The sequence below is a fragment of the Tachysurus fulvidraco genome, chromosome 3, assembly GCF_022655615.1.
Source record: "Tachysurus fulvidraco isolate hzauxx_2018 chromosome 3, HZAU_PFXX_2.0, whole genome shotgun sequence".
NCBI classification, from domain to species: Eukaryota; Metazoa; Chordata; class Actinopteri; order Siluriformes; family Bagridae; genus Tachysurus; species Tachysurus fulvidraco.
This window is the reverse complement of record NC_062520.1, coordinates 19879603-19906426: the sequence shown is the minus strand read 5'-3', so window position 1 is coordinate 19906426 and position 26824 is coordinate 19879603. Positions and strand designations below refer to the sequence as shown.

At 37.4% G+C, this 26824-nt stretch overlaps 1 protein-coding gene across 5 annotated transcripts in view; it reads right to left on the bottom strand.

Moving 5' to 3' along the window:
- The window catches only part of pear1 (platelet endothelial aggregation receptor 1), a 34299-nt gene extending 8673 nt beyond the window's left edge, over positions 1-25626 (bottom strand). Inside the window, exons 1-11 of one of the 5 annotated variants that reach the window (XM_047811589.1) lie at positions 25381-25626; positions 8993-9078; positions 5520-5630; positions 5214-5315; positions 4530-4630; positions 4301-4393; positions 1219-1343; positions 923-1044; positions 682-790; positions 317-453; positions 1-144 (exon numbers count right to left, since the gene is read on the bottom strand). The exon at positions 1-144 is cut by the window's left edge and continues 69 nt beyond it. In XM_047811589.1, the coding sequence (XP_047667545.1) occupies positions 1-144; positions 317-453; positions 682-790; positions 923-1044; positions 1219-1343; positions 4301-4393; positions 4530-4630; positions 5214-5315; positions 5520-5626 (1040 nt within the window). In that variant the 5' untranslated portion in view covers positions 5627-5630; positions 8993-9078; positions 25381-25626. Of the gene's footprint in view, positions 145-316; positions 454-681; positions 791-922; positions 1045-1218; positions 1344-4300; positions 4394-4529; positions 4631-5213; positions 5316-5519; positions 5631-8992; positions 9079-17803; positions 17822-18479; positions 18499-19375; positions 19395-25380 lie in introns of those variants that run through there. The other 4 variants (XM_047811591.1, XM_047811590.1, XM_047811592.1 and 1 more) reach the window with 4 other exon arrangements.
- Positions 25627-26824: the final 1198 nt, after the last annotated feature.

Here is a 26824-nt window from a genome sequence, read left to right as displayed (position 1 = left end):
ATCCTATGTGAGCACTGGGGTCCACTGAAGCCCGGCTCACACAAACAGCCACCGTGTATGTGATAGCATCGTGCACCATTAGTGCAGTCACACACACCCTTACAGTCCTCCCCATAGCTCCCCACTGCACACTCTTCATTACACCTGTGGAGTGACAACATGTGAGACTGGACAGATGATCACAAACATATTTGGATCTTCCATACACAGAAACAATAAGTGTTAGTGTAACCTATGACTGGGATATGCAGCACTACTGAAGCACTGCTTCAAGCACCATGTTTCAAAACTTTTTGCTGGATGACAACAAACCCACCTCTCACCAGTGAAGCCAGGGGCACACTGACAGTGACCCTTCTCTGCGTCACAGTGACCACCATTATGGCACAAACACTCCCTAGAACAATTTATACCAAATCTTCCCTTAGGACATCGTTCTGTGCACACTGGACCCTGCAAGTGAGGAGAGAGAGGGAGAGAGAGAGAGAGAGAGAGAGGGAGAGAGAGAGAGAGAGAGAGAGAGAGTGAGAGAGAGAGAGAGAGAGAGAGAGCAAATTGATAAAGCAAATTTATTTCATAAACTGTATTATTATTTTCTCTTTAATGTTTGTTTTTTTACTGCTTTATTATTTTTTTCAAAGAGTCTATTGAATGTTCTCAGAGAGAACAGAAATTTCTAACCGTCCATCCAGGTGGGCACAGACACACTCCTTTCCCCTGGCAGATGCCTCCATTCTGGCACGAACAACGAGCTGCACAGCGGCCTGTTCTTACACAGGGAGTATCGCATCTGTGGAGAACAGAGATTTCACCCACACCGTACAGAAGATGAACACTTAAACGACTACACACATAAAGTACAGATATATTTGATGATTTTCTCAGATAAAATGAATGATAAATATGGTGAATAATGACTTACAGTGTCCCAGTAAATCCGTCTCTACACACACACTCTCCTGTTTCTTTATTACATGAGCCTCCTGTTCCACACTGGCACTGCTGCACACAGCCTGGCCCAAAGAACTCCTTAGGACAGGGGTCCTGTCAGCAGACATTCACAATATAGAAACTATTACAATAACAGGCCATTACACTGATATTAAATGCATGCTTCCTTTTAAATGACATTACTGCATTAAATGACATTACTGCTGCTACTACTATTAATAAAAAAAAAACTAAAATAATTGAATGTTTCTACAGTATACACCCTACCTGACAGAGGGAGCCGGTGTAACCTGGAGGGCAGAGACAGGATCCATTCAGGACATCACACTGGCCTTTATTCTGACACTGGCACTGTTTGCTGCATCTTTGGCCCCAGTGCTGAGCATCACATGCTAAATAACATAGAATAGTATGTTATTTTAGCACAACACCCTAAATTCCCAGCATGACTTTATTAGTTTCTGTTTATACATGTTTTCAGTTTTCTATACTTAAGGACAGCTTTAAAATAGGAGAGAGTAAATGGAAGAGATACAGAGTGGGCATGATATAACACTTTGGGACAGTAGAACAAAGCTCATTATAGAGTAAGCACGGGTTTCCTGTCCCAATCAAGACTGTTTTCAGAGTTCACACCTGTAGGTCTTACTCTGCACTAAACATTGCCCCTTGACTAGCTCTGTGCTACATTTTAAATCTATCGTGTTTCATCTTTGAGACAAGACTGTCAAAATGATTTGAATAGAAATAATAAGATGAATGAGCTTTAGATTAGAAATTTTACAGTGGAACACAGATGATGCTTAGACTGAAGATAAAGTGGAGTTCACACAGGGCTTAGATTTCCATCAGGTAGACTTTAGACATGGAAGGTCATGAGAGGATAATCCATCAAACACACACACACACACACACACACACACACACACACACACACACACACACACACACACACACACACACACATACACACACATTTGTAGTGCTCTATAGGTGCAAGTTAAATGGTGGGAGGTCAGGAACCTTTAATGAGCTTGAGCAATGATGTTTATCTTTCATTTTCCACATTTTATGGCACATGGCATGATACATTTACATTTATTTCAAGCAGCACATCTCCTAAAATTCATGACACTCTAATATGACATACTAAATATTCTAAATATTCTACTGTATTGATTTTTTCTGGCATCTGTGAGTGTTAGGTCAAGGAAAAAAAGACTCACAAACAGCTTTGACAAGCTACAGTATTAGTCTCCTGAACAACACTTAACACCACTACCTCACACCCCATAACCCCAAGTGACTGTGGCCACACAGCTCACTGAGCACCATACTTAAATCTTAATCTGTATATACTGTATTTTTTCTTTAAAACATTTAATTCTATTATTAATTTTTATTCTTTTTTTAAGGAACGTGCAAAGTAAGAATTTCATTGTATGGTCTAAACCATTGTGTTTTCACTGTGCACATGACAATAAACCTCTTGAATCTTGAATCTTGCAGCAACCAATTTTTTCATAGCCTTTTTTTGCCTTGTAGACATCAGTCAGTTAAATTCTGAGACTTTACAACTGGAAGGAACAGAGGTTGAACGTTATACGAATAAGTAAAAGACAACTAGCTGGCTACAAAAACGCATTTTCAAGCTGTGATAACTTTCAAAGGAAGATACTATTAAGTTCATGCGCATTAATATTTGCAGAAAAAAAGTTGTTTAGAAAAGTCTGCTGCAGATTTGTACTTCTTTTCACATAACAAATTTAACAAAATATGTCTTTTTGCCTAGGGTGAATAATATTTTGTATACAACTCTATGTACAGAGATCATCCAGAATGTATATAACAAAATGCATATGTATCTATATAACCATACAAGTATAAATATGCCGTACTGCTTGGCATCTACTTGCATCTACTTTATCCAGAGAGAAGAACTGGACCATCTCTTAACTTTGACAGTGAACAGCTATGACAGAACTGCTCCATATCTAGATGTCAAACTTGCTTGAGCTCAGTAGCTTGGCTCTCTGCATAAAAGTCTGAATGAACCTATGTGAGTTTGATTGAAAAATATAAAAATGCAACAACATAAATTTTATCAGGTCAAATCCTTCACAGGATGTGGACTGTCAAATGGCGGCTTGTTTTGTTTGTGAACTGCTCCTGCTAACTATATAGCTGAGTTTTTCCAGGCTAAAATATCCTCTAAAATATACACTACTTACTGATATATACACAAGGCCATGTGGCTAGAAACTGTTTCTTAAACACCTTTATCCTCTAGTTCTCAGTTTCACCATGTCAGTGATGTTTATACACTGATAACTGTGCTTGAGCAGGAGAATCAAATCTGACCCTTGGATATTCACAGAAACGTAGTTCCAAATAAATTGGCAGAATTCCATCATATGTGGAATAGTGGAAAGTGCTTTCTGATGTGGGAAAATTCCTCACATCTCCCAAGGGAAGAAGGTCATGGTGAAGTTTTGATCTATAAACTACATCCCCATTACAAACCCACTATGTACAGTTAAAGAGGATTAGTTAGTTAAGTTGTTATGAACACTTTAAAACAATACACAGAAACGAACGTTTCCTTTCATATTCGTTGTCTTTGTACAATATCTTATTTTAGTTATAAACCAATTTGATTGAATGCAGGACTGCCTTGTGTTTCTTGTTGAGATTGTTGTTATGTGGCATTATAAATTCTGCTTTCTTTGCATTATCATTATCACGTTTTTGGACTTTGGTTTTGTTTAAATGAGAACTGCCAAGGCACTAGGTATTAGCTTCAATCTGCAACTTTGGAACTGTGTTCCATTAGTTGCCATTGGAAAAGAAAGCTGTGTTTAAAATTATAACTTCTCCTCTTTCCCACCACTCTCTCAGCACTCAAGCATTCAGGAAGTGCCATATCCTATGCACTAATCAGTGGGCTCTGCAAAGCAGCCAATTGGAGAATGGGACCTCGCTGTACAGCCAATCATATTCTAAGGTCTATACCCAGTACAAGAGGCCAGAGTTTCCATTTCGGCTGTGTGTACTCCCTTCACAAAGCATTGCACAGTACTATTAAAGCTGTAGTCCCTTGGTAGAGAGATGACTGCATGCTAGATCCATACAACTGATCCAAATAAAAGTTGGAGAACGTGTTGTGTAAGATCTGCATGATCTAAAAAGTATAACCAATAATTCCAACTGGCTTTTAACTCCTAAAACCTGTTCAGAAATAGGGATTTGGTCAGATTAATCACCAGATTAGAGGAAAGCAATTCCACCAAGAAACAGGATCAGTGTACTCTCTGGTGAAAAACAAATTGTGTGTGTGTGTAAAACTCACCACTGGAGCAGTCATCTCCTCTCCAGCCACCTTCACACTGACAACGGTCTGGGGCAACACACCGTCCATGAACACATTCCTTGGTGCAGCGTGCTGGCACGTGTCCACAACAGTTTAGAAAAAACATACAAAGAAGAATGATACATTAAGGGTACAGCTAAACATTAGACTTGCTAGACAATTAGACAATGCTGCAACAAAAAGCACCAAAGTCTGATTTATTACTTACGAACACATTTGTTACTGCTTTCATAGAATCCGGGGCAACAATGATATCTCCTACGATAGTCCATTTTTACTGACTGACGATAAGCTGTTTTATATGTTATCCTAGAGAAAAGAAAAGAGAGAGAGAGAGAGAGAGAGAGAGAGAGAGAGAGAGAGAGAGAGAGAGAGAGAGAAATTGAATGAAAGCAAGAAAAAAGGGGAAAGGGAGCGAGGAAAAAGTTTCAATTACACATTCTCCATCTACCCAAGGACACGTATGTGCTTTAAGCTTTATACCACATGTCATGTAGAAAAAAATGATCAAAACTCATAACAAAACGTTGACTAATGTCTACCATGTTCCTCCATCATGACAGAGCAGTTACAAAAACACAAATCAAATTTATTCTGTAAGTAATCCAATGAAAAGATTGTTTATTTTTGACAATTTAGACATTATACAAATAGACTGTACTTTAGACGATTCTGATGAAGTTACAAAGTTACATACGAGCATCATTTTGTAATACGGACTAAAAACCTGCTTTTACTCTAATATTGCACAATGAATCAGTATTGTAAGTGTTGTCAGTAATCTAGTCACTCAAGTGTGCTGTCTATATTTTTGACTGTTATATGTGTGCATGTCATATATTTTATTAGTGTATTATTTAAGTACAGGCCACTGAGTGTGTGTTTCTCTCACCGGTGTCGAACACATTTGTTTGAGCTCCATGGTTCAAAGCAGGGCTCCTCATAAACCTGATCAAATGGCTGAGCATATGACTCTTTCACAGAGGTGGTAAAACTAAAGAACACAGAAAACAGAAAGCCACTCAATACACTGACTACAAATACTGACTACATTCTACTAGGAATTGATATAGAACTGCTGTGTTAAACAAAACACAATGAATCATTTTGCTGAATGTTTCCATCAAAATGTGTGTTGTGCTTAAGATGTATACAATGAAAAGGTTTGGTTAATTTTAGCCTTGTGTTTGAGACTTACCTTTCCCATAGACTGCACACATTGGCATCTCTGGGGTCCAAGCACTCTGTCAGATTACATACAGAGCCCAAGAGAAACAGGACCACACAGATCCACAGTGACTTCATACTGCTGCAGGGAGAACAGGACAGTGTTACAGGAGAGACAGAACCAACACGCAATACATAAAAAGCATACTCAATCTGAGAGGGAACAGAAACATTACTGCCTTATAAGATATTAAGGACAATGTGCACTGATGGCAAAACCCTACATCTTATATATTTGGTTCAGAATTCATTTCTACAGCATTTTCCTTTATTTTATTCAACTTTCTGTTCATTATCAGCATTTGAAAGGAGTTCTTCTCTAAAGTACCAGATTAAGTGTAATGAGCCGAAATCAATATTATAAAATCTATTAAATTCAGCAAGAAAGTCAAACAACATTCGATTATGTTTACATTATTCTATTAGCACATGATTTTATTTCATTGTTGGTAAATGAAAACATATCTGAAAACATAGCCAGATAATTCCACACCCTCTACTTTTGTTTTTTTTACTTATTTTTTATTTAACTTGTTTAAATGTTTATAAGGTATTGCTATACAAATATTAAGGCTTATCGAAGGCTTTCAAATGCACATTCCACAAAGCAGATTTATAACCAGCATCAACCCAATAATTTTTGTTCAGTTTCTGCTGTATTATTAAATCTGATACTAAAACATGGTAGTAAAAAGTGGATGGAAACCATGCTAATGTCTGAACAATTATAATGTTTATCTACTATTAACAATTGAGACACAGAGCAAGAGCGAGCAAAAGAGAGAGAGAGAGAGAGAGAGATTGAGAGGGAGAGAAAGAGAGAGTTAGTTTCACCATCTGGTTTTATTCTAAGTGGTGTTGACCCTGGGGACTGAATGAAGAAGGGGACAAAAAAGTCTTTCTGAGAATCTTTTGCTCTTTAAAACCCTCACAGGACTGTCAGACAGACGGACACACACACACACACACACACACACACACACACACACACACACACACTCACACTCACACTCACACTCACACACACACACACACACACACACACACACACACACACACACACACACACACACACACACACACGCACACACACTCTCTTTTTCAATATATTATTGGATAAATATTAAGCATGAAAAATCCCAATGAAATAGTGTCTTATAGTTTGAAAAATCTCATGAAATATACTTATCCATAAAAATAGCTATTTCAATATTTCAGTGAAATATTTTAGGTTGTCCAAAGTAAAAGCACTTTTGTTAACCAAACTCTTTTAATAACAGGAGCATTCCTGTACTGTAAGTATCCCCGTACTCCTTTATCCAAATTTCTGAATCTAAAGTACAGAGTATATGTATAATGTTGTACTGCTGTGATGAGAATACTGTTAATGATGGTTAGACGTTTATAACCAGAGAAACCACTTCAGAAGTAAGCAGACAAACTCTGAAAGTTTTGAGGTTTAAAAAGAAAGAAAACGTCCTCCTTCACCATTTATCATTTCTATCTCAGTCCCCAAGTTAAAGTAAATCTAGAACAAAATTTAAATAAAGAAGAAAAGTCACAAACACAGATGTTTATAAGAAAAATCACAAGGTTTTCATTAAGGAGAACTGCAGGGTTTACTAGTCACTGCACTAGTGTGCAGTAAATACTCTGGGTTTTTTCTGCATTTTGCTTCATTAAAAAGTGTTTCTGACCACAAATAGTGGAAAACAGAGAGCGCACTTAATGATTATAAGTCCATGTAACATGACAACATGCCAGTCATATCACATTACATAAATCTGCTCAAAACATGTGCCTGGTTATACGTATTTAGCTCTACAATAACAGTTTTTATATTTTAGAAAAAGAATAGAAGTGAGGGTCTCAAGCCTGAAAATATATACCAGATATATACTCCTAGATAGTGTACTAACTAAGAATGATTCATTCTAGATCTTCTTTTTATAACCAAGGAAAAGCAGAGAGTTCATGATGTCGCTACTCTACTGCACAACACCAATAACATTGTGGTGAGAACTTAGTGACGTGGCTTGCTGAAAATGTGTAGCGAGTGAAGAACAATGAGACCTTAAGGTGCCTGGGATGTTTCAGCACTAACACACTAATCAGCTATGAGTTGGTTCTAATGGATAAAGCAGACCATTTCTCCCTGCCCTCTACTGCTTTTATGTGGTCTGGTAAAATGGAAAAGAGACATTAAGTTATACACAACAACAAGAACAGAAAGAAAGAAAGAAAGAAAGAAAGAAAGAAAGAAAGAAAGAAAGAAAGAAAGAAAGAAAGAAAGAAAGAAAGAAAGAAAGAAAGAAAGACAAAAGTAGAGAAAGGGGAGGGAGAGAGTGATAGAGAAAATGAGAAAAAGAGAAAGGACTAGCTTCAGGTTTTACCAGTGCTTTCATCAATGCTTTGTTTGATTTTCAGATGGCAAAACGTGTCCCACATGCAAAATGAGTCCCATACGGTGGGTTATATTTAGGCGCATGCATTCAGTAATTGAGCAGAGCTTAGAGACATGGACATTTTTCAAGTTGAGTGAGGGGTCCACACGCATGAGCTCTGTCCATCCAAGCCAAAGATGTTTAATCATTTAGAGGGCTTCACAGTGCTACTTTCAGAGCCACATGAGGACCTCACAAAAACAAGGGACAAATGAAACCAGATGTAGTGCACACGCTTGCTTCTTTATTATTCACTTACCTCATGTTTGGGATAAAGTCTCAGTGGTATGGAATTAAATCAGATTCAGAACATAAACCTACATTCATACATTTGCAAAGAAAAACAAATCAAGACCCTGCACTTTGGATCATCTGTAATTATAAATATACAGTAACTTATAGTTATAAGTTAAAGTTGCAAATTCAGCTTAAACAAACAAAAAAAAGTTTGACAATACAGCCTAAAAGCTTCAGCCAATAGAAATTCAGTGGAAAACAAAAAGAACAGCCCAAAAGCAAGCAAACTACAACAAACAAAAATCTAATCAAGCTCAATCTGGGCCAACGACACAAACATGTGTTTGGGTTAAAGCTTTACCAGGCATGTACCCTTATTTTTTTATTTTATTAACACCATATGAAAATGTCAGCTGCTCTTTTTAAAAGTTTCAAGGAGAAGAGATCAATTGAAATCATGCAAAATTACTTGTAAAATATCCTTTGGCTCAGATACCCAAAAAAATGCTTTCAAATGCTTTCAAACTTTGATATTACACAGCTGACAATATCTGAGTAAAAAATAAAAGAGAAATATTTAGTTCCTTGATACCTGAGAGTCTGAAATCTTGGTGTATAAATTAAATTATATCTTGTTAAATAACTATACAAATATGTTTAAAACCTTTTGAAGAGCAGGCTTTATAGTTGTCTTAACAGATGTTTAGTACATTACCATTTTCAGAGATACAATATCTTGCAGCAGTGACACATAAATCTTTACCTTTGACCTCAGAGATTTGTTGTCATTGGTTTGGCTTGAGTTTCATCTTCCTGATAATCCAGATGGTTACCCTGAATTTCTACAGTCTAAAGATTTGTAAAGAACAGATTTCAGAAATGAATGAATTCTATAGCAAAGTTCCAATATACAAAAATCACATCCATGCATTTTCTGCACTATTTTGTGTGTACTGTGTGTTCAATTTCTAAAAACTGAATGTCACTTGAAATAATACAAAATGGAGAAAGCAAATAAGTACTCAGTACCCAGCCTGTTAAACCAGTTTGGAGTTAATCTTAATCTACAATGTCCAGTCACACCTCCTATGGAGGTTCTGGAAAATAACCTGTCGCACATCTCATATATGGGAAAAAATGTTCCTTTTGGATGTCCCATGTTTCCCATTCCCATAATGCCGAATTATGCTTGCATAACAAACGCGGCTACTTATATACTGTGAGTATATGATAAAATTCTACACACAGCGCACATGGCACTTACCATTTCCTTTCCCCCACTCCCTCCTGTTTGAGGCTCAGTGTTAATTAAGGGAGAAAATATTAGTCACTTTTTGGAACGAAGGGATGCGGGAAAAAGGAAAATAACAGAGGGAGAAAAATGACTGTGCCAGCGACCAGTGATGTGGGGTGCAATGATGCAGGCAAAGTTTTAAATAACAACATACTAATCAAGTAACTGATTAGACTCCATCTACAGATGACAAATGTGTCCAAAAGGAGATTTCTTCTCAAGTTTAAACAAAACAACACTCAGTTCACTCCAGTAACACACCAAAACACCAATCCTACTACGATTGATGAATTGAAACCTAACATCTTTTCTTTTCATAATCACTTCTGTTTAAAATTGATGTATAAATAGCTACATTTAAACTGTTAAAAAAAACAATAGTTAAATCTTCTGGTAAAAACCCACAGGTTTGTTTCTCTATCAGAAAAGATAAAGAACGGATGCATTTTTGGTTGCAACAAGACATATACCTTTAAAAGAAACCTGCCAGTTTTTTTTTTCTAGATTTCCGACACTAACCTCCAATATCTTGTTAGCCATGGATCACTGTATGCCATGCCTTGTAATCATTTGCCCATGAAACTCTCACCCAGTATCATTTTACGCTTTAGTGTACGATTCAAGAAAACTAAGCATTTATTTTTGTGGAAATAATCAATCATTTTCTGACCTGTATGTTTAGTCTTTACTTACTTAATACACATTCATTCATTCATTCATTCATTCATTCATTCATTCATTCATTCATTTAACATCATGAAGTACTTTATCCTTGTCAGGGTCATGGTAGATCCTGAGCCTCTCCCAGAAACACTAGGTACCAGCATGGAATAGACCCTGGATTATATGCCAGTATGTCTCAAGGGTCCAAGGTAGAGGTCTTCTCGGGTCTAAAGAAATGTACCCGACCCGAAGTGACCCGAATCACTTTTTACCCAAACCCGACCTGAATAATTTTTTTTTAAAGAAAGACCCGACCCAAGACAAACCCGAAAAAATTAGACCCTAGTCCGACCCGACCCATTGGCAATTTTTTTTTTACCCGACTGGACCCGAATGTTGCATAACTCTATACTAAAATAACCGCTACAGAGTGGATTCAAAATTGATTGACAGGTCTGTTTCAACGGAAATGAGCTTACTGCCAGCCACACGTCACCAGCCACATGTCGCAAGCAGTTTTGGCAAACAGAGGAGAGGTTGAAAAAGGACTGGAGTCGATGCACACACACGAGATACAGTAGTTTGGGTCTTCTTGGGTTCGTTCGGTAAAAACACATTCATTTTAAATTACCCGAGACCCGATGCCGCTATTATTATGCCCGACCCATGCCCGAGGCACACGTGAAACTTTTAGACCCAAACCCGCTCGGGTCTCGGGTCGGACCTCGGGTTTTCGGATCTAAGTGGACCCGTGAAGACCTCTAGTCCAAGGACACACAGATTACTTCACATCTAGGGGCAATTTTTGGGAGTATGGAGAAAACAAGAGAACCCAGAGGAAACCCACACAGACCAGAAAAGAACATGTAAAAAAAATCACAGACAGTAACTCGAGCTCATGACTGTTTAGATTTGAGGTAGCAAAGCAACCTGCTGCACCGTCACAGTGAACTGTATCTACAGAAATCTCCCTAATACCTAAAAACAGCTTAATGATTTCAATAAGCTTGTGTTAGTAGCTTTCAACCTATTGAACCTCACAAAAACAACGCAGTAAAAAGAAAACTTGTCTCAGAGTGAGACACAGACAGAGACACTGAGTGACTGAGGGAGAGATGGTTAATGATAGTAACCACAATGCTGGCTGAGAGACTCAGAAAACCAGTGGCACCAGTAAAACCCTGTTACAGTAAACTGGAGTAAAATTCCATAATCTAACACATCTGTGCCTCTGTACCAGTATAGAACACGCACTAACATTGAAGACCACTGCTGTCTGTGGCTACGGTTTAGGGTAGTGCCAAATGATTTGGGTTGAGGGGTGTATGCTTTGTTTGAGGTTGTGTAGGGGTAGTGTAGGCGTGCATGGCCCCCTTCCATACACTCATCACATGTGGAGTCACTGACTCAGTGGAACATATAGTAGAGTACCACACCCTGCTTTTCCATGTTGCATGTTCTAGTGACTCTGACGGCTGTGGTATGGCAAAATCCTTCTGTTTTGATTGGCCAAAACCTTTCATATCGTATTTAAATGTGCATAGTAAGATAATTTATTAGTTCTTTAGAAAGATGCCAGTTCTCAAGACCAGCTTGGTCCTATTACATTTATTTACATAAACTATTCCAATTAAAATGTTATGACTGCAACTGGCATTTAAAGGTGTTTGTGGCACAGCATTGCTTATAAAGAGAAGCTCTAAGCCACAAAATAATCCCCCAAACAGCCACAATAAGTGTGGAAAACACTGAGCTTGTGCTGATACCACCTCTGTGAGCAGTGTAAGAAAAAAATTGACAGAGACAGAGTGAGAATAAGAGGGAAAAAAAACAGGAATATAAGACACCACACACACACACACACACACACACACACACACACACACACACACACACACACACACACACACACACACATACACACACAGGTAAATATTATAAGTGAGTCTATCATGAGTGTTTTTCAAATGGAAAAATGGAAAATATAAAAAAGTGTTTGTGTGTCTGTGAAGGATGTTTTATGGCAGGTTTATGGAGTAAGTGATGAAACAGCAGAAGCATCTCAGTCACAGGATTTATGGAAATACCTGTGATTTTACTCTCTGACCTCTGAGGCTCCATTAGAGACATTCATCACGGTGATTTATGGCTGACAAAAAATTTACACCTCAAATATACCATCTATGTTTTGCTGTCAGCTAAAACAATAAAACAATTATTCGGTTTCCAAAAAAAAAGCTCAGGCTTTTTCTGCTGATACTTATCTGTTGTCATTTCTGTCATGTCATTGAGGTCATTACACTTTGTAACTAGAAAGAATACAGAATTTACCAGCAGCAAATCAGCAGCAACACAACAGTCTTATACAACACTGAGTGTCTGTGATCCTGTTGAAACTGACAGGATTGCTGCTTACTGTCAAAGTGAAGTGTTAAAACTCCCACTGTGCACAGATCTCACTCATCATTACAAACACCAACTGCAATGGAAAATCACACAGCCTCAGTTCAGCCTCAGACAAATGAGTCCGCGGAGCTCGTACCCTTTCCAGGTAACAGCTCAACTTTGGAATCTCTTTGTAGTCTCATATTTGTCACATGCTGTGGATTGTTTGGTTCCAAAAATCTTGAAATGTAAGATCTACTGCCTGATTTTCCCAGAAGTGGAGTGTTAAGCTTGTGGAGTTTGGCTCTGTGGAACAGTCTTGAGTTATCCAATGCAATGCTCAGGTCTGTCCTCTGCAAACAGAATAACAGGATATTGTGGCCCCTTTCCTTTGCATATCTCCCTCAACAGCTCTTTCTCATGCTCTTTCTATGAGAGTCGACACCGCCTGTCACACATGCCATCATCAGTAACTGTACAAAACAGCACATGGCTGGTGTGAAAATGACAAGAGATTGAAAATATGGAAATCTAACAAAGAACAGTCCAGTCTTTCCATTTATTTCAAATTCATAAATATATCTGTATGTAAATTATAACATTACAATATAAGTGGATTCTTTGTCTTGAAGGAGTGTCATTGTTCCTCTCCAGTGGAATGGAACAAGTACAAAGAAACTGTTACTTGAGTAAAAGTAAGGACACAATGCCAAAATCCGATTCAGCTAAAAGCAGAAGACTTTTAGACCCAGTAGAGTATTTTGAAGCTAGAAATAACAATGTAAAGAATGTTTTTAGTGCTGAAGTGTTTAACTATTGTTCAAGTATAAAATAAAAGTAAAACTATTATCTTCCATAATAGTACTTAAGTACTGTAATAAAATACAATGGAAAATATTTTCTATCCCTGTTCTTGATGCACTGAGTTACATCACACTGTCTGAGTCCCTGCTGCTGAGAATAAAACCTGGTTTATGAGTGCAGCAAGATAACAGCAATGACTTACTATGGTATATTTATTAAAGCAGGCTTCTCCCATTTAAAGTCATTAGAGCTTGCTGCATCTGCAGACTCCATGGGTACTGAAACTGTCCTTGTGCTTTGATGGCTTGTTTTGCTTCTCCACTGGAGCCCATATAACCACAGACGGCATGACTGTGGCTTTACTGGGCCTGGGACATGTGCTGGCCACACAATCACAACACACTTCTGTACAAATGTATGGTTTACACACACTCACACGTTCCCTACCACATACATACACCCAAACCCCTGCTCACACAGCGACAGTCAAATCTTGCACCTAGAAGGCGTGTGTGTTGCTCAAGAGAAGGGTGATGCTGAGGTTTGAGCCCTAAGCGAGAACATGACCATACACAACCATAATTATATATGGAGTATATTTTTGTGGGCAAAAGCAAGCAAAGAAATGTAGAAATCTATATTAGAATGGTAAACGGTGTGAATGTACAGGTTACTCCACATTAATTATTATAAACATGTTTTGAAGTCTTATTTTTCTCATTTCTTTAAGACTGAGTTTTTTAGTTGACAGACAGAAAAAGTCGAGACTCTTTCAATACTAGAACATCTGTGCATTCATTCAAGACATACAGATAAATCATGGCTTAGTGGTTTCTGGGTAGAATAAGTATGCATAATAATAAATGAAATTTAAACACAGGGTTTCGGCAGATTTTCTACATTCAAGTACTTTCAGGCAATTCAGGTCTGATCATTAGACATTTTATTGACTCCAGTATAATGAAAAATACCATTTACGGTCAACATATGTAACAGGAAGGAAAGGGAGACATTTTTACTTGGAAGAAGTTGAATATTAATGTTATACTGTTTGTTCCTACATAGTTTGATTAGAGTTGTAACAGTCTGTAGTTGCCTTGTTTTAAACCTTTGTGAGTGAACTACAAACATCAATCTGGTGATACCTTGTAAGAAACATTGTGTTTAATTTCCTATATAACTTATAACTTGCATTATTAGGAAGTTTAATACTTTAAGCCACATTTAAACTTGAGACTATGTTATGAAATCCTAACTGTGGCTGAGAGTTTATTTGCCTAAGTGAGAACAGAGCACATACGAGGAAGAAATTATTATGCAACGTGCTTTTTTTTCCATCGAATGCAATCTAGGCAAATTATGCTGAAAAATCTGCCATTTTGTATTTGTTTATGTAAGAAGATATCAAAAGGAAATCAATAAATCAAGATTTACAATCATGTATAAGAATACTGCTCTGTTCATATATTAACACTGAGTGAAAACTGGATGAATCAGGAGATGAGTATAATGTAATACCACAAAGTAATCAAGAAACTATTCAAATAATTTGGTTTGAGAATTTGTGGTTAGGCTGTCATCATGGCTATTTCCTCAAACAAGACTGCTGAGTAACTTCTGCTGGAATGTCCGTTGGAATGATGACACGATAACTGGCATGGAAAAAAAAAGAACCTATGCTAATCTAAATGGAAGTATTTATGCATCAACTCTTCCTCTTCCGGTTGTGAACACATCCACCCAAAACAGCACTGGTCAAGTGGAAAGAACAATACATGAAGCCATTCATATAAAAAACGTGACTGATGAGTCGTCCACACTGTGACCTTGTGAACACGATGCTATTGTATCTAACGCTCTGAGTCACTCTACAGTGACATACCACTTTCTAAGTGACCCTCAAAGGCTACAGTATATTCTCATAACTTTGCTATGAATCAGAGAAGGATATGATGGATAACAAATCTGCATTATCACCATGATTTGACTGTTGATTGTTAATGAAACATTATTAAGTGAGTTTTGCTAAACGAAGTAAATATATGTGGTGAAACCCCTTTGCTTTTTAAAATACAACTTTCCGCAAGTCACTTAAAGCAAATGTTGTTTATATATATATATATATATATATATATATATATATATATATATATATATATATATATATATATATATATATATATATATATATACACTGATTATATATATAGGGGTGTGTATATTATCAATAACATATGCAAAACCATAAAACCATACAATGTAGAAGTTAAAAACAGAGCTCTAAGCCCTGTGATTTTATATACTGGATTAGCCAAGTATGTGACACACTGTATTCGCCTGCACTGTATGTTCATTTGCAGCCATGTTCCAATCACAGTGAGCTATCCTAATGAATAATGAACTTCAATAATATAGAAAATAATAAGTCCTAAAAATAAGCGTGAGCAGACCTCAAGCTAGATAAACACAGCCCTGGGTCCAGAATTCACATTTGGTGCAAACAAACAAAAAACTTTCACAGCAAAAATGTTGATTTTCACAATATAGACACTTTAAGGTTTGATTTGTTAGCAGGAGAATAGCAACTCTGAAATGTTCGAAAATGAGTAACAACTACGCTAAAGATGTGCTCTAATAAATACTTTTCTTGGTTTTTCTCCAGAGGAAATCTCAGACAGATCCATTTATCCTTCACTATCAGGAGGACAGGTGAAGTCATCTCCATTATGCTTTCCAATCACATGGCCAGCTATGACATCATTTTTATCATGCTTCTCATATTGGTCCAACATACTGTACATAACAGAGATACGGAAGCCTTCAATCTTATAGCTAATCAGCATCTTATGAACATCTTTAAATGATGTTACTTATTAAAAAGCAGAAGCTAAAACAAATATGTTCAACTTCTCTTTTCTCCCAAACAGTTGTAACTGTTTTGCTTGCAATCTATTGTGCATCTGTGTGTTTTATGCAATATAATATGCACATTAGACTTCATGCACACACACACACACACACACACACACACACACACACACACACACACACACACACACACACACACACACACACACACACACACACACACACAATGATGAATGGTGGTCTCTAGTGTGTTTTCTCATCTCACAAATGTTAAATTTGTTTCAGATTTCTGTGAGTGCAGAGCTGGCTCCAGTGTGTGTGCGTGTGTGTGTGTGTGTGTGTGTGTGTGTGTGTGTGTGTGTGTGTGTGTGTGTGTGTGTGGGTGTGCACGTGTGTGTATTCTGGACTGTTGGCCTGCAATAAGAAAAAGAGGAGGTCCCAACAGGACCCAAAGGATCACAGCTCCAGGCTTGAGCCCCACCAGCTGTTCAGCTCCTCTGCAAAGTAAAGCCTAATATCCTGTCACTGAGAGAGTTGAACTCCAGCCCTTTGCACAAGATGCTGCCCAATGATGTTCATAATCATTATTAATAAAACACTCTTTGATAATGTTACAAACAGCAAGGGTGGCACATACTCTTTAAGTTACATGTTAAGAAGGTGAGCAATCACTCCTGTATGTGCATCTGTGCTCTTTTATACACTTCTGAAAATGAACTTAATTTAAGATAACAGGCAACAAGCTCACTACATCTGGAGCAAATTACCATTCTGTTGGCTGGCAAGTTTATTTGCAGACACTAATATGGACACCGATTCTCTCTGACATATTAGGAGGCTTCTCTTTAAGTGTGCCATTCTCGCTTTTGCTTTATCGGACAGTTCTGGGCAAAGTCACAGGCACAGTAAAGAAATCCCATGCAGAAGTTTATCTTATGCTGTAAACCCTTATTAACTCACAACAATAGGTCTTTGAATCCTGACTTGTGCAGAAACAGAAAGGTGAGCTCAGTGCAATGCACATCAGTGATCACAGTGCTGCTATTTAACATCTGGGAAGGTTTGTCTAGAGATATGGCTGACACATGGTCTGAAAGAGTATCCATGTGTTAGGGACAGAGCATTTTAAACCCTGGCTCCTGCTCCTTCTCTGGGCCTCAGATCAAACTTTTAGCCAGCGCTGGAGTATTTAGCGAGCCAGGAAAGACATGACGAAACCACATTATTGAGCCAAAAATAATATGAATTCTTTTCTATATATATTTTTAAATCATATGAAATCTTTTCATTTATTAAGGTGTTTAATAAAGCACACAGTATTTTAAATCCAAATGAACAACCTGGGAACAACGATAAAACTGACTTTGGTTTAGTGTTCAACTTAGACCTCTCTCTCACTTATCTTCCAGAGGAAGTCCAGTATCTGCCAGGGCATTTCTCTCCTACTCACTGATTTGCCCATTCACTCATGCAAAGCTCATCTAGAGAAATCTGGTTCTTGTTATAGAACATTTTATCGCATTTATTTAAAAAAACAAAAAACAAAAAAAAAAACCTTACCAGATGTGCTACGACCAGAGCATCTGGAAGTTTGTGATTTCCACTAGAAAAACACACAGCACACTCAGTGTCTACCCTGAAGGTGACTCCTGGCAAACATTCCTGCTTTTCCCTCTCCGTCTCTCTGCACTGAGCGGATAATAAATAAAACTTAACCCTTACTACCTTTCTCACAATTTAGAGCCAGACAGACTAAAGGAAATAATTCAAAGTAAAAGAAAAAGTAATGAACCAACTTAAACTAAACAGAGAGAACTTGAGGTTTTGTACAGCTATCATCATTCTACAACCAGTACATTAAATCACATAACATTTATAAAAGGCACCTAAAGTAAAGCACAACTGAACAACAAGAATCAATAATAATATCAATAAAATCAATAATAATAATAATAATAATAATAATAATAATAATAATAATAATAATAATAATAATAATAATAATAATAATAATAACACATTACTCTGCAAAGGTCTTAAATTACACATAGATTATTTTAGCTAGTTTGTAAATGTTTATATTATTCAGTAGAAGAGAGAGATTTCAAACAAAAATGAAAAGAAAGAAGTCTTAGACCTTTTCAGTTATTTGGTTAATAGGTTGATTCATAATGTAATGACTTGTTTAGGTTCAGTAAGAGGGATGTTGCCTGTTGTATCACTCATTTATACCCACAGCAGTGCAGAAAAAAAACAACAGGAAAGCAGCCAGGGGTGTCACGACAGACACTTCCAGATGCTGAGAAGAAAGGATGTCCTGGGCAAACACAAGAGAGGACAAACCTAAAAAGGAAAGCACATCCAGGAACTTGGAATATTCCTACAAAGAAAGTTAAACAAAAAAACATCCTTTCACTATTCTACTTACTACTCCTGTAATCAATTTATGTTAACTTGCAAGGAGTAAGACATTTCTTAGGTTTTCTGGTTTGAGAATCCACATTTATATTATAATTGCTTATTTTTGCTTACTACCTCAAAATGAAACAAAATCTCAGTCTTCTTGCCCCCAATTTGCTTTCTTTGCCCTGCAATGTGGTGAAACCACAGAGATGTTAGTATAACAAACAGGAGAGAGAATAAACCAAGGTCTCTATCCCCGTGTCCTATTCCTAATAAACACACACACACACACACACACACACACACACACACACACACACACACACACACACACACACACACACACACACACACACACACACACACACACACACACACACACAACCACACATCCTTGCCTCAACTTTTCCATCTCAATTCTATGTGTATCACACTTCCATACAGTTATGCATCTTCCATTATATAACAGCAGAAGTGAAATATTATTTTGGAAAAACAGAGAGATATTTTCCCCAATTCAATAAATATTCTGTTCTATGCTGTTATAGGAAAATAAACACTGACAGGGTTCTGTGAAACTGCCTGGCACAAAGTGCAGCGTTACTCGATGGAAGATTATTTCCCTATAAATAGAATGTCCCATGGAATGGTTTTATTCCTCTCATACCACTACAATATTAATGTTTATTATTGAACACAATGTCATACGTTTTATTGCTATATACTTACATTTAATGTCATGGAACATCCATGAAATAACTTTGTTCCGGCATAGCAGCTATAAAAAATTATAAATTAGGAATTATTTTATTATAAAAAATGATAAATAATAACATTTTATTAAAAAGAATATAATTTTTTTTTAAAAAAGTAGGAAAAAATTCAGTTTGTGATGTTATTATAAAACAGTTCAAAAGTTCAAAGTCCATCCTGAAGATTCTCCCACAGCAGAAAAAATTAAAAGAACACTGACACTTCAAAACTCCATACATAAAGGTGAAATAAACTTAACTTATTCTAAAAGAATGAGTTGTGAAATAAAATCAAAAGGTGCTTCAACTTTATTGCTGTTTGGTTTGTAAATTAAATTAATATATATCATGTACTGTAGAGTGCCTTTGGTGGGAATTGAACTTGAGTCTCTCTGGTTGTTTGTGATTGTTTTTCACTTTATTTTTATACTTGATAATTCCATAAAGATGTTAGATTTTACTTCATTTACTTCATTTACATCACAAAAAAATCTTTTTTACAGGAGCATGTTGACTTTTTTATATATAAACTTTAGTATATATATTTTCGTAAATTAATTAAAGAATATTGTTCACAAATTTGCAGCAGTTTCCTGCTATAACAAACAATAGAAACAAAAATATTATCACTTTAATTTAAAGCTGTGAGTAAAGTTATAACAAACAAAGTGACAAAACTGTGCAAACTGCTTTACACACACACACACACACACACACACACACACACACACACACACACACACACACACACACACACACACACACACACACACACACACACACACACACACACACACACACACACACTGAGATAATGCTGTGAACTCAAGTCAAATGCACTGTGGTATCAATATCAATGTGTTTAACAGAATATTTCCTAAATGTTACAGTTCCAAGAAACTTCAGGTGTTCAGACTTTTTTTTTACCTAACAGATATAATAGTAATGTTCCAAGCTAACCACAGAAAATAACATTATGGAAATCTCACAACCACAATGAAAATATTGTGGCAATGTTGAGGAACATTAACACAAATGTATCTTTGATGTATTTTTTTGACTAACAGAGAACAATGCGTGACCAATAAGATTGTGAAGTAAATCATTATTTCAGAAGATATTTTTCAGAATTCTGCAGAACCTATTGAAGCGTTTACTGAAAATCCTAATAACTCTTTCAAACAGCTGAGGACAGTTTGCAGCATTGAGAGTACAATGTTGTAATAATAATAACAACAATGTTGTATAAAACAATTAAGTAATCCACTCATAAAATAACTAAACCTTCTCTCTGTCATCATAAAAGTTTCATTAAGGTCTCTCTGCAATCATTTTCCTGGAAGGAAGAAGAATCTTTTTTTTTTACTCTCTTTACGTGAACCATTAAGTTTAGCTCTAGTACTACAGTTCACCCTCAAAGTATCAGATTTCATTCTGTTCCCCTCCGCAGGCAGACGTGAGGCTCCCTCGCCCCTCTCCTTTAATTGGCCCTGGCTCCTAGGCTGTGCTAGTCTCCAGAGCTGAACCACCAGCAGGAAGGTCCCTCACCACAGCACACACACTGCGGCCAAAGCAGCCCAGCACAGGCAAGTCCAGTGCCAACTCAATGCATTTGAACTCAACTAACTCTCATTTCAGAGGCAGCATGAAGGGTCTGAGATACATACAACATGAGTAGAGAATGTTATTATACAGCCCGGCACAAATACACACAGCGAGTACATGACAAATACAGTTAAACTGCATAGAGACTGTAAAGACAACCAGGTGTTGCTTAATGGAACAGAAGGATGAGTGAGCGATGTATAGTGTATAGGAGAGGGTGGAGAGAGAAATGAGAGGAAAAACAGACTCTATATTAAAAAAAAGCAGCACGCAGCTCTGCTCTGAGTTTTCTGCGTGGCTACAGAGCACACGTGTAACAGAGACATATGCAAGGTAAGAATATTAATCATAGGACCCATCATTTAAACACACCACCACTCAGTTTGTTATCCCTGGATTGTCCTCAAAAAATAGAGAAATAGGAATCATCATGTTTTAGTAATAATTTGGCATATATGGCAATAAAACAGAAGAGAGCAGATGTTTTGGGCTGAACTATGTACTGTAAAAAGAAAAAAAAAAGAAAGAGATTGCATGTTCAAATCCAGACATTGCCATAGCCATCACAGTGTGAGTGGCAGAGAGTGCACTCTAGGAGGAAAGTGTGGCACAAGTGCACTTCTGTCATTTGGAGGAGTACACGGCATCAGTGACCAGCTACATTGGCAAGTGCATTGATGACGTGACTGTCTCAAAGACCATCACCACTACCTCCAACCAGAACCTGTGGATTACTGCTAAAGTGTGTGCGCTGCTGAAGACTAGAGACCTAACCTTCAGAGCAGAATACAGGATGGCCCTAACAACATTTCCCTGAGCAGTGCTGTTGTTCCTACATGCCTCCAGACAACCACCATCGTCACCATACTAAAAAAGTCTACAGTGTCCTGCCTCAGTGACTTTCACCCCATTGCACTCACACCCATTGTAATGAAGTTCTTCGAGAAGCTCGTCATGAGGCACATCAAGACCCATTTACTCCCCTCACTGGACCCCCTGCAGTTTTGTCATCGCCCAAACCGCTCCACGGATGATGCCATTGCCATTGCCTGGATAATAAAGACACTTATGTTCGAATGCTGTTCATAGACTTTAGTTCAGCATTCAACACAATCATCCCTCAGCACCTGATTGAGAAGCTGAGCCTGCTGGGACTGAACACCTCACTCTGAAACTGGATACTTGACTTCCTGACTGGGAGACCTCAGTCAGTACGGATTGGGACCTCAGTCAGTCCGGATGAGTACTGGAGCCCCTCAGGGTTGCGTGCTTAGCACGCTGCTGTTCACCTTGCTGACTCACGGCTGTGCAGTAATTCACAGATCGAGCCATATCATCAGGTTTGCTGATTACATGACCGTGGTGGGTCTCATCAGCAAAAACAATAAGTCAGCATATGGCGAGGAGGTGCAATAGCCTACTGCCTGGTGTAGAGTCAACAACCTGTCTCTGAATGTTGATAAAACTAAAGAGATGGTTGTTGACTTCAAGAGAGCACAGAGCAACCACTCTCCACTGAACACTGACTGATCCTCTGTAGAGATCGTCAAGAGCACCAAATTTCTTGGTGTCCACCTGGTCACTCAACACCAGCTTCATCACCAAGAAAGCCCAGCAGCATCTCTACTTCTTAAGAAGCACATCTCCCTTCCTCCATCCTGACCATGTTCTACAGAGGGACCACTGACAGCATCCTAAGCAGCTGCATTACTGCCTGTTTTGGGAATTGCACCATCTCAGATCGCACGACCCTGCAGCGGATAGTGAGGACAGCTGAGAAGATCGTTGGAGTCTTACTTCCCTCTATCACGGACATTTACACCACACGCTGCATCCGCAAAGCCAACAGCATCGTGGATGACCCCACACACCCTCACACATACTCTTCTCTCTACTGCCTTCTGGAAAAAGGTACATTCAGGCCTCACGACCAGACTGGTGACAGTTTCTTTCCACAAGCCATCAGACTCCTCAACAATTGAACTGAACTGTACGTAGCACAACACACGCGTACACTCAACTGTGTGGACTGCACTGATTTGCACCATAAACACACTGTTCCAATATACATCCATGTACACAGCACCACCCATATCAACTGTTTACATGCCATCTTTGTACACTGTTTTTGCTCTTTGCACATGTTGTCTTGTCTTAGCTCTGTCTTTTCTGCCTTTTCTATGTAGTACCATGGACCTGGAGAAATGTTGTCTTATTTCCTTGTGTACTGTGTCAGCTATATATGGTTGAAATGACAACAAAATTCTTCTTGACCTCAACAGTTTATTTAAAAATAAATGTTTACATTTCCCCCTGGCTGCTGATGTCTTACATGCCATTTGATATCAACTATAATTAACGTGCAGTTATAATCCAATGATAATACAGCACAAAATACTGAACCCATTCGATCTCTTTGCATGGTCATTAAAGATGTGAATTGTTCATCTTTTGGATCCCTGTTTCACTCTCAGTTACTATTTAACACTATTTAACTTTATTATGCATGGATTATGTCCATAAAATTAAGCCAAATACAGGGCAAAACCTTCAAACTTTAAAACTGATTACAAATCATTGAAGTGAAGTACTTAACCTGGAGAGAAATCAGTCATCTATCATAGCTTTGGAAGAGCTGTTTCTGGTGTCTGTTTCTGATGAGAGGCTCAGCTGGGTGCTGACCAGGTGAAAATTGTCTGCTGTGCAAATCAGTTATGCTACCTCTGCTTCACAGATGCTGTTTTATTTGCTACTCTTGCCAGGTACCTAGAGCTCACCAAAAGCTCCTGTTCCAAGCCTGCACAGCTCCAGATATCAGAATAATATGGTGGGTGAAAAACATGTGAAAAAAGGAAAAGCCATGCAACCATCTTTCATCTGTGTAGGCCACAACAGCTGTCGCTGTGATCATTAATATGTTTTATGTTTTAATATGTTGATGCTGATCTTGGGCAAAACAACAGAAATTTTCAAAACAACAAAAAAAGACAAGACTTTTTGCTTTCCTCGTCAACCCTGGTGGACTGATGGGCCTTTCTGATGGGACTTTCTATGCATTTTAAAATGGAAATTCTGCAGATGCTGCAACACTGACAGGACAGAAAAGCTAATTATTATAAATAATGAATAGGAGATATACCAAGATATGTATACCAGCATTTGTCTCTGGTTTTGTCCTAAAGAATATTTTTGAATTGTATTGTGTGCCAAAATTAATCTGGCTAAGAAACATTGAGAGCTATTACTCTTTTAGGTTTGTTCATCCCACATATAGAATTAACTGTTATTTGGACCCACCACAGAGTCTTCCACAATAACAAAGTCTTTGAAGAGACACAGACATTTGAGATGAAACCGAATGAACTTTATAATGGCTTAGAGTCTAATCCTCCAGTTACTTATATATTACTGTACACACTATTTTTTTGTGACTCAGACATTTAATTAACCCTAGAAAGATAGACCCCCCGCCCAACCACACACACACACACACACACACACACACACACACACACACACACACACACACACACACACACACACGTGACAGTATACTTGTTAAGAACTTCCAGTTACATAATTATTAAAAAAAAATAGAATATACAGTTTTTGTAAAAAAAATTGTCAGATATTTCTTTCTTCCTCCCATCCACCCCCACCCCACAACACACACACACACACACACACACACACACACACACACACACACACACACACACACACACACACACACACACAAACCAGTAACAAATACACAATTAACTGTTACACACCAGTACACACAATCAGTACCAAAAGCAACTCCCAGAAACAAAGCACCTTCCTCAGTACTTTCTAAAGGGAGTTCAGTAAACTAGATCCAGAACCTGAGCCAACTTTGCATTTTTTTCATAGTATAAAAATGACCATAATCACTTTTCAGTTCATTAAAAGGTTTGAGGTTTTTCCATTTAAAAAGCTTTTGAAATCATAGAAAATGTAATGCCTTGAATAAATACATGTTTTTTTAAGGTTATAGGATTTTTTTCTACATCGTGGTTTTATTTTCAAAGATTGAAATATCAGTAAGTATATACATCACTGTATCAATCATATTAAACAGATGTATTAGAGCTTAAACTATTTATATTTTATATAAGTTTACATTATATACAGTATTATCATCTAGTACCCCATCCAATACTAGCCGTACAACTTATATCTCAAATATCTCACAGTACTGTGAAATAAGTTTAACACCATTTTTAATCACAGCAGCATGATGTTTTCATATTAAATCCAGCTGTTTGAGATATATCCAGATGTGATATGACTTTAATTACTAAGGCTATTTGTGACTGAAGGTGAAGTGTGACAGTAAGTGTGTTAAACTCTTACCTCAGCTGCTGAGCCGCATTAGTGTTTCTGTCGGCTGGAGGAAGGTGTGCAGGAGCCCTGGATCACAGGAGACCACGTTTTCAAGATAAAAAATAAAAACAAAAAATAAAATACAAATAATGCACAAAAATATGCTCCAAACTCCACTAATGTCGCAAAACGTTTTAATCCGAAAGTCCCCCGTTCGTTGTGGGGTGTGTGTGTGTGTGTGTGTGTGTGTGTGTGTGTGTCTTCAGTCTGTGAAGTAGAGAGTTAGAGCGTAAATACAGCTGTGGTAATGAACCACAGGGAGGAGGAGTGGGCTACTAACCTCCCTCTTTCTCTTCTCTTCTTTTTTTCTCTTCCTCCCCTCTTCTCTTCTCTCTTTCTTTTCTCGTCTCTTCTCTACCTCTTCCTCCTCTCCTCTCTTCTCTTCTCTACCTCTTAATTTCTCTTCTCTTTACCTCTTTTCTTATCTACTCTACTCCTCTTCTCTTCTTTTCTATTTTCTCTTTTCCTCTCCTCTCCTCTTCTAACTGTAGTTAACCCAAATCCATAACAACATCTATAACAACAAACTAGTTGAGCTAGCATAGAGGTCTATATTAACTTTTTTTTTATTTTATATAATTTAAAGGTTGTAAACTAACTACGTAACAACGTAATGGAAATAAATTACCATCAATGAGATGATGAGCTAAAACTGGCCACTGAGAGAATGATTTCCGCACAAACAGCAGCTCCAGCACTGATAACTGATTCTCTTCCTATTAATCCTCTTTACATTGCAGATAAGCAGGTCAATGTACACTGAGACAGATAAAATTAAAAAGGAAAAGAAACAAAAAAGAAAGTAAATACACTCCAACAATACTGCACTTATTTGTATTTAGAGAATAATAGAAATGTACATTTAAAGTATTTGGCAAAACTTTTATTCAAGGAGACTAAGCTTAATAAAAAATATGTTTATGATTATACAAATAGGTCAAGGGCAGAATATGATCAAGCTGAAACCCTGTTAGTGTGCAGTTATTACAGATAGACCCCAGGTACAGCAACAAACAGCAGAACATCCACAACCAATGCGCAAGTACAGAGTCTTAATGACTAATAAATATGTATATAAATAAATATGTTTGTAAATATGTTTGTGACACTGTAAAATAATAAAGTCATTAATAAAGATTTTTTTTAAAACTCCATTCAAAGAGATCTAAATTAAAACACACACACACACACACACACACACACACACACACACACACACACACACACACACACACACACACACACACACACACACACACAGTTTGCAGTAATAATAATAATTATTTCTGGGCTTTTGAATTGAATGTGAAATCTTTTCGTTCAATCTTCCTTATATATAACAACATACACTGATAAACAACAGTACAATAGCTTGAATAAAGTTTGTAGCAGGCTTTAAAAAAAAAACTTTCTG